At 35.6% G+C, this 8,705-nt stretch overlaps 1 protein-coding gene across 1 annotated transcript; it reads left to right on the forward strand.

The window, feature by feature from the left end:
• The first annotated feature begins 364 nt into the window (after positions 1 to 364).
• On the forward strand, positions 365 to 4,472 carry LOC106452909 (heat shock protein 90-5, chloroplastic). Its single transcript, XM_013895102.3, has 18 exons — positions 365 to 767; positions 866 to 939; positions 1,034 to 1,159; positions 1,242 to 1,335; positions 1,424 to 1,507; positions 1,591 to 1,734; positions 1,817 to 1,933; positions 2,008 to 2,046; positions 2,137 to 2,217; positions 2,313 to 2,417; positions 2,505 to 2,645; positions 2,732 to 2,824; positions 2,894 to 2,971; positions 3,057 to 3,311; positions 3,381 to 3,483; positions 3,567 to 3,847; positions 3,930 to 4,019; positions 4,112 to 4,472. Exons 1-18 carry the CDS (start codon positions 510 to 512, stop codon positions 4,298 to 4,300), a joined length of 2,352 nt encoding a protein of 783 aa, XP_013750556.1. The 5' UTR covers positions 365 to 509; the 3' UTR covers positions 4,301 to 4,472.
• The last annotated feature ends 4,233 nt before the right edge of the window (positions 4,473 to 8,705 follow it).

The following is an 8,705-nucleotide window of genomic DNA, read 5'->3' on the forward strand; positions in this document are numbered from 1 at the left end:
AATTTGGTGATATAAAGTTTATTTTAGTGTTTTGTTGGAGTTTGACTGACCTGAACCATTTAGATATTTGATGTTTTGTTGGAGTTGACCTAAATCATTTAGATATTAAATTTTTGATCCATTTAGATATATACATGTTTCGATTTAAATTTCGAATAGTTTTTTCGTTTTCGGATTTGGTTCAGTTTTTCGGATCATAGCATAGTTCAGAGTCAGACCCAGTTTCTTTAAACATACAAGGCCCAATAGGCTTTCTACATGTCAGTCACCTTATACTCGCACCGTAAGAGCGTGACTACCACCGTATTTCTAATTTTTCTTTATGTGACCAAGAGGCGCGTGCGAAACGAACGGATAATGCTCTCACACTCTCGAAACACCCTTCTTCTGGTAAACGCTTCTTAAACCTCGAGTAGGGTTTTCTCCTTCAACTTTTTCACAACTCTTCTCCCTACAGATAAGAGTTTGAGATCTTCAAACCTCTCTCTCTCTCTCTCTGTGTATCTAAAATGGCCCCTGCTCTGAGTAGAAGCCTCTACACGACCCCTTTGACCTCTGTTCCATTCACTCCAGCAAACCAACCTCGCCTCTCTCATCTCAGAACCTCGTTTCTCCCTCGCGGCGGCAGTCTAAGAACCGGCGTTTCCTGCAGCTGGAATCTGGAGAAGAGATGTAACCGCTTCGCCGTCAAGTGCGACGCCGCCGTGGCGGAGAAAGAGACGACTGATGAAGAAGGGTCCGGCGAGAAGTTCGAGTACCAAGCCGAGGTTAGCTCCCTCAAAAAAAAAAAGTTTCGATCTTTTACTTGTGGGCATGTCTCGAAATGGATAAAGTTTGAGACTTTGGATTTGAATCTCGTTCGCAGGTTAGCAGGTTGTTGGATTTGATTGTTCATAGCTTGTACAGTCACAAGGAGGTGTTCCTCAGGGAGCTTGTAAGGTGAGTTAATGGATTCGTTTTCAGAATTGGATTGTGTGTGTGTTTCTGTAAAAAAAATATGATTTTGATTGTGTGTTTTGTGGTATGTTTACAGTAACGCAAGTGATGCGTTGGATAAGCTGAGGTTCTTGAGTGTGACGGAGCCTGCCTTGCTTGGAGATGGTGGTGACCTTGAGATCCGTATCAAGCCTGATCCTGATAACGGCACCATCACCATTACGTAATGATTTAATTCTCTTTTGAGTATTAACGGTTAGTTATATAAGAATGATTACTTAAAGAGATTGATGTGAATAATGTAGTGATACTGGTATTGGAATGACAAAGGAAGAACTTATAGACTGCCTTGGAACTATTGCTCAGAGTGGTACTTCCAAATTCTTGAAGGCTCTTAAGGTACCTCTCTGCATATTAGTTGCTATTAGATCTATCTCGATGTCAAGTCTTTGGATTCATTGTTATAGTGTCTCTCTATGTTGTTCAGGAAAACAAGGACCTTGGTGCTGACAACGGTTTGATAGGACAGTTTGGTGTTGGGTTTTACTCTGCTTTCTTAGTTGCTGAAAAGGTGAATACTTTATAAATCTTTTTTTTTTCACGTAATGTCTTCTGAAGAGGAGTGGTGGACTTATAGTTTGTCTGTGCTTTCAGGTTGTTGTGTCCACCAAAAGCCCCAAATCTGACAAGCAATATGTTTGGGAGTCGGTAGCTGATAGTAGCTCATATGTGATCAGAGAAGAAACAGACCCTGACAACTTTCTGCGCCGTGGAACGCAAATAACTTTGTATCTAAGGGTACTTTTTTTTATTTAATATTCTTTCAATTGATGCGTTGAGATCTCTTATTGTTAATGTGACTGGTTACTCCTGGCTGCAGGAGGATGATAAATACGAATTTGCGGAGTCTACAAGAATCAAGAACCTTGTGAAGAACTACTCTCAGTTCGTTGGGTTTCCCATTTACACTTGGCAGGAGAAATCAAGGACTGTTGAGGTGAGCGTCAAGAACCTCGTCACTTATTGCAATCACAAAGAATGTATTAACACTGCAAACGTGTTTTGAATTAGGTTGAAGAGGAAGAACCAGCTAAGGAAGGAGAAGAAGAGGTAAAATATTCTGTAAACTGTCACGCAGCCAAACACTGTCCTTCACTTTCCTTAGCTATTAACATGACCTCGTTTCTTGTTTGATTCCAGGGAGAGCCCAAGAAGAAGAAGACTACTAAAACTGAGAAGTACTGGGATTGGGAGCTAGCCAATGAAACAAAACCGTTATGGGTGAGCCTTGAGCACTTTTAATGTGTGTGTTTGTCTTGGTCCTTTATGAGTTCTGACATGCTCACTAGATTATTGTTTTTTGACCTTTAAAATAGATGCGAAACTCAAAGGAAGTGACAAAGGAGGAGTACAATGAGTTTTACAAGAAGGCATTCAATGAGTTTTTGGATCCACTCGCTCACAACCACTTCACAACTGAGGTAGGTGCTTATACTATTCATTATATATAAATATCATTCCTTTGATTGGATGCTTATAGTTTGTGTAATTTTCTTGTTTCTCAAAAGGGAGAGGTTGAGTTCAGGAGCATTCTATACATCCCTGGGATGGGTCCTCTTAACAACGAGGACGTTACCAATCCGAAGACAAAGAACATTCGCCTCCATGTGAAGCGTGTGTTTATCTCTGATGACTTTGATGGAGAGCTGGTGAGTTTAAAACATAGAACCACATTGTGTCTCCGATGGTTCCATTCTTTTTGTTTGTTATAACATGTTTCATTATCTGTTTATAGTTCCCAAGATACTTGAGCTTTGTGAAGGGTGTTGTGGACTCAAATGATCTTCCTCTCAACGTCTCACGTGAAATTCTCCAAGAAAGCAGAATCGTAAGTGGTGCCACAGTTATATGAATCACACACCTTCATATTAACACACATCTTGTAATAACATTTCAGGTAAGAATCATGAGAAAGAGGCTCATTAGGAAGACTTTCGACATGATTCAAGAAATCTCCGAGAGTGAAAACAAAGAGGTACGTGTATCCTCGTTAAACCCATTTTCTCCACTTAAGCTCATTCAATTTGATATTCATTTTGGTTTGGTACGAATGGTTTCAGGATTACAAAAAGTTCTGGGAGAACTTTGGTAAATTCCTTAAACTGGGTTGTATTGAAGACACTGGCAACCACAAGCGTATCACACCGTTGCTCAGATTCTACAGTTCCAAGAACGAAGAGGAGTTGACGAGTTTGGATGAGTACATCGAGAACATGGGAGAGAACCAAAAGGCTATCTACTACCTTGCCACTGACAGCCTCAAAAGTGCCAAGTCAGCTCCGTTCTTGGAGAAGCTCATTCAAAAGGACATTGAGGTACAAATGATTCGAGATTAGTTTCTCAACTTGGCTTTTCTCTTGATATTTGTTTTCATTATATTGTAGGTTCTATACTTGGTTGAACCTATCGATGAAGTTGCTATTCAGAACTTACAAACCTACAAAGAAAAGAAGTTTGTTGATATCAGCAAAGAAGATTTGGAACTTGGTAAGTGTTTGTTAGCAGTTCTTGTTTCAATCAGTTTGAAATATCTTTTTTTAACAGAGTTTGGCGCCATTTTTTTTTGACAGGTGATGAAGATGAAGTCAAGGATAGGGAAGCTAAACAAGAGTTTAATCTTCTTTGTGACTGGATGAAGCAACAGCTCGGTGACAAAGTTGCCAAAGTCCAAGTCTCAAACCGTTTGAGCTCTTCTCCCTGTGTGCTTGTCTCAGGCAAATTCGGGTGGTCGGCTAACATGGAAAGGTTAATGAAGGCACAAGCTCTTGGAGACACTTCAAGCTTGGAGTTCATGAGAGGTAGGAGGATACTAGAGATCAATCCAGATCATCCTATCATCAAAGACTTGAATGTAAGTGTTTCATCTCCTCTCTAAAATCTCCTGTTATTACGAAACAGCGTAATGGAGTTTGTTTTTGCATATATTTGTGCAGGCGGCTTGTAAGAATGCACCTGAGAGCAGTGAAGCCACAAGAGTGGTTGATCTCTTGTTTGACACTGCTATAATCTCGAGTGGATTCACTGTAAGTGATCTACCATAAGTTCTTTGGCTTTCTTGTTTTCTAGTAGTGTTTTCGATTGTTTTTGCTCACTTTTGATGTGTTTGTCTGAGCAGCCTGATAGTCCGGCCGAGCTGGGGAACAAGATTTATGAGATGATGGCTATGGCTGTTGGAGGAAGATGGGGACGCGTTGAAGAAGAAGGAAGCAAGATTGTGAATGAAGGAGATGACACAAAAGATGGAGAAGCAGAAGTAATTGAGCCATCTGAAGTTAGGGCAGAGAGTGATCCGTGGCAAGACTGATTCAAACCTTTCTTTTTTATCGTCTTCTACAGTGATTTTTGACACAATGCTTTGCTAAACTAGGATCCTCTTCCTTGTGTTGGGCCTTGGTGATATCATGGGCCTAGTTAAAGCCCGTTATTAGAGATTATGTGAACAAGAATTAGTCCGAAAGTAGTGTCTTTTGGTTTTAGACGCGGTTCTGTAATCGAGGTTGGGGAAGATGAAAGACTTCAACACAAACCCACCAAGCAAAAAACTCCAGACTGCCAGTGACGTTTTGAACACGACCCTTCGGCGCTTGAATCTCTTGGTAACTCGGGGGTTGGCATAGCTTCAATGAAATGGCAGAGAAAAAATCAAGAGACTAGAGAAAAACTCAGTGACTAGGCACAAAGACAAGACAGAGATAGAGCTTAACCAATCGATTTTCTCATCTTGATATCACTAATGGACAAGGGAGAATGAGAGAAGTGTATTAAAGATTTAGGATAAAAGTATACATGTCCGGTTATGTATTATATCCGTTCACGTTTAGGTATTCACTCTCTTCTAACTTAATACTCCCTCCATTCCATTTCATAATATTTATCTTTTGTAATAGTGCACAAAGATTAAAAAAATTACATTTCTATAGAAAGATATTTTAAAGATATAACTATAAAATCAGTTAACCAATTATAAAAGAGACAGTAAAATGTAATTGATTGAACAATTTCTAATAAAGTTAAAGTTAACTTTAAAATTTTAAAACTTCGTCTAAATTGAAATAAAATAGTCTTTCTAAAACATCATCTATATTGAAACAGAGAGAATACCTTTTACTGCGATATATTTTGGTTCACGATTCAAAGTTTTTGGGATTCGGAGTTCAGGTTATTGCTGAAATGCCTATGCCTAGGCTTACAGATCCAAAACTCTTCAACCATAAAAGAACTTTATAGAAGCCTTTAGTGTTTAGAAATATATTTAACTTTTTCTTTTTAACGCTGAGTTTTTTTTTGAGTTAATTGGGTCAAAACACTATAAGAATGCATATATTAGGTATCTACCTTGACTAATATTAAATTGGGCCAAATAGTGATTTCGTTCAGAGCAAAAATACATATCAGCCCTTTTGTAATGTTGATAGAAGTAGGATTGTTGCATCTGTGTCTTTAATCAATAGGAGCATCTGTGTCTTTATCATTTGTTGTGTAGTTAAATACAGTAGTCAATGGTATATACCTAATTATATGTAAAGTGGAGTGTAGAGAGTGCAATTTCACTATCATGGGTTTCAAGAAAGTAAACAAGAAGGGGTAGGCCCCAAAAACAACACTGCCTTCGGAGGCAAACTGAAACCGAAAAAAAAAGAGAAAAGGGGGGGAGATAAAGGAGCATAATACTCACATAACCTGAATATATTTGGTCAATTATGTATATGTATAGCATATTCTTAGTAATTAACCGGAGTATTAGTTTAAATTCGAAATGAACTATATTAACAAAATGAAAGTCGTATATGAATGTCATAGATTTTAAAAGTTACACTAGAGCTTGACCCGCACATCCGTGCGGGTTTTATTTTTATCTTTTTATAAATTTTTTAGTGATATTCTTAAAACATATAAGTTATTTTGATATTTTTAGGTTCCTACAAATTTACCCGGATCCGGAAGAATCCAACTTGAACCATGTTCGAAATTTTATAATACCCGAACATAGTTTAACTTTAAATCTAAAAACTCGATATCCATAAATATTGATATGTATCTGAACGAATACATGAATGACCATGTCTAAATGATCTAGTAAACAAATAAAAATAAATTTGTTAACCGGTTTGACTTCTTGTCACTAATGGAGTAATTTCATTTTGACACGTGAAATTATTATGGTTAATACGTAAAATAAATGACATTGAATTATAATGGTAAATAAAATTAATGAAGTAATTTTGAAAAGTAAAAAAAAAGAATGTAAAAACGTGATAAGATCTTGTGCTTATTCCACAAATGTTTATCTAAGTTTTTATGCTTGTTCTTTTATTATAGACGTAAATCAAAGATTTTATGCTTGTTTTAATATTCTGGATTCTAAATTAATGTAGTTCCTTTATTATAGTCGTGGAAATCACATTTAGGAAAACGATATAGTTCGTTTGAGTTATTAATAATTTGTTTCCTTGTTTGTAGTTTGTTTGAGTTATTTTAGGAAAACAATGAATATGTAGAAAAGACAATCATTTTTAATGTGAGATTAATTTAATTCTTAATGGCATTTGGCTGTAAATATTGTGTAACTTTTAGGGTTATTATATAAGTGTACTCCTGTTTTAATAGATTAGATGTATTATGATAATATATATATGTTGACTTGTAAAATGTGATCATAATTTTTTTTATATTGCTACAGATTTTCATGAATTTGTATTACCTTTTTCTATCATTTCTTTTGTAAAGTATATATATGATTTACATTTGTCTAAAATTTTCTAAAATCTTTTCTTTCATTATAGCATGATTATTTGTTTTATTTTGTCGCAAAACATGTTTTTTTTGTTAAAAACAATAATAATGATACATATAAATAATATTACTATGCATCAAAAAGCTAGGTAAGTATATAAAATGTAATGAATTATAATTTTGGACATATAATTTGAATTGTATGTGCAATACATATTTGGTAAGAATAATTGTTTTTTTTCAAGATATTTTTATCACATGGATTTTGAAAATCTCATAGATATATATGATATTTTGAAAATTGTGTCTCATAATAAAAAAAGTAGAGAATTTATTTCTCAATAAAAATAGATTTAGTTAGAATCAATAATAACTATTTTTTTTGAATAACAACATACTCCCTCCGTTTTTTTAATATAAGTCGTTTTAGAGAACTTTTTATGTTCTAAATTATATGACGTTTTCAGTTTTCTATGTAAAATTTATTAACACTTAATGTTATATGACCAATGATTTTATTTTATTATTGGTTGATTTGTGGATAGGTAAATAATTAATAATGTTTTTGTTTATAAAATATAAAAATTTAATGATTTTTTAATCTATGTGCACAATTTTAAAACGACTTATATTAAAAAATGGAGGGAGTATTTGAATAGAGTTTGAAAATTCTTAGACCAATAACAATGGATTTTACTAAGACTTTTAAAATCCATGAACCAAATAACAATAGAATCATTCTACTTTTTTTTGTGGAAGCACCCTAGCCTATTGGTTAAAGTTTAAAAGCTTCTACACCCAGATCTGGGGTTCAAATCCCAGACTATGCAATTTCTTGTAGATTATAGGATGCAAAGCTTTCGGAGGTTGCAGAGTACTGTAAGCAGCCGTTCGTTGTGGTCGCCTGTTGTGGTGAGAGCCTGTCCATCGAAGATGTCGTACATGCAGAACCGTCCGTGGTTTCAAGTGTTTCGGGGAGAGCTTCATCGTGGAATCATTATTCGTGGAGCTATTCATCAATATCGCATATGTTGCAGGTAGTTGATCATCATATGTAATATATTTAGAGATTATATGATGATGTAATGTGTTATCCAGCGTTAAAAAAAAATAACAATAGAATCTCTAAATTGTCAAAGTTCATGAGAATTTACTTACTAAATATCTCCAATTATGCAAAATTCCGTGAAATGCATTAATGTGTTCCCATATATAGACAAATTAAAAAAGGAAATAGAAACGTTTCAAAGACCACAATAAATGTTAGAACAATTAAACGCCTATACAAATATGAAAAACCTCAGAACAACATTAAAAAAAAAATCAAACTACTTTCTTCGTCTAGTTAATCTTTCGAAAATGGCGGCCAGATCAACATCCGCTCTTCTCCTCTTCTGTGTGCTATTTTGTGAGTTCCTGTCTCTATACTCCAATTAAACTAACTCCAAAACATGTAAAAATATGGTGATTAAATTATTTATTTTACCGTGATTAACATGTAGGCGTGTTTTTTTTTTTTTGCTAAATCGTAAATATCATTTCAAAAATGAATTGTTGAGGTTTACAAGATGTGATGAACAAACTGTAAAACCTTTAAAACATACTTCCAAGGCAAAAAAAGGTAAAAAACATGGAAGCAGAAATCAATCGAACTTGAAACCGTTCTGCTTTGGAGCGAACAGGACTTCAAGTATCGATACAAACTTGTAGTAGCCGGATGGAAGGTTGAGCAGAGACGGGCTTGAAAGGAGAGACCCAAGAAACTAGAACGCAAGGAACAGAACACTAGTAGGAAGCGGATTCAACGGCTGCCTGCACAACTTGCTTTACTCCGAGAGACAGAAACGATCCCGCTCAAGGACTGTCCCCTAGGTCCGGGCTGGGAAAGAACTAAACTCGGATTCAGCAAAAGACGGGACAACACACACTACGGGTGCTTAATAGCGCTCAACTAACTCTACCGCACTCGCCCTCTA

The sequence above is a fragment of the Brassica napus genome, chromosome C7 (assembly GCF_020379485.1).
Source record: "Brassica napus cultivar Da-Ae chromosome C7, Da-Ae, whole genome shotgun sequence".
Classification (NCBI taxonomy): domain Eukaryota; kingdom Viridiplantae; phylum Streptophyta; class Magnoliopsida; order Brassicales; family Brassicaceae; genus Brassica; species Brassica napus.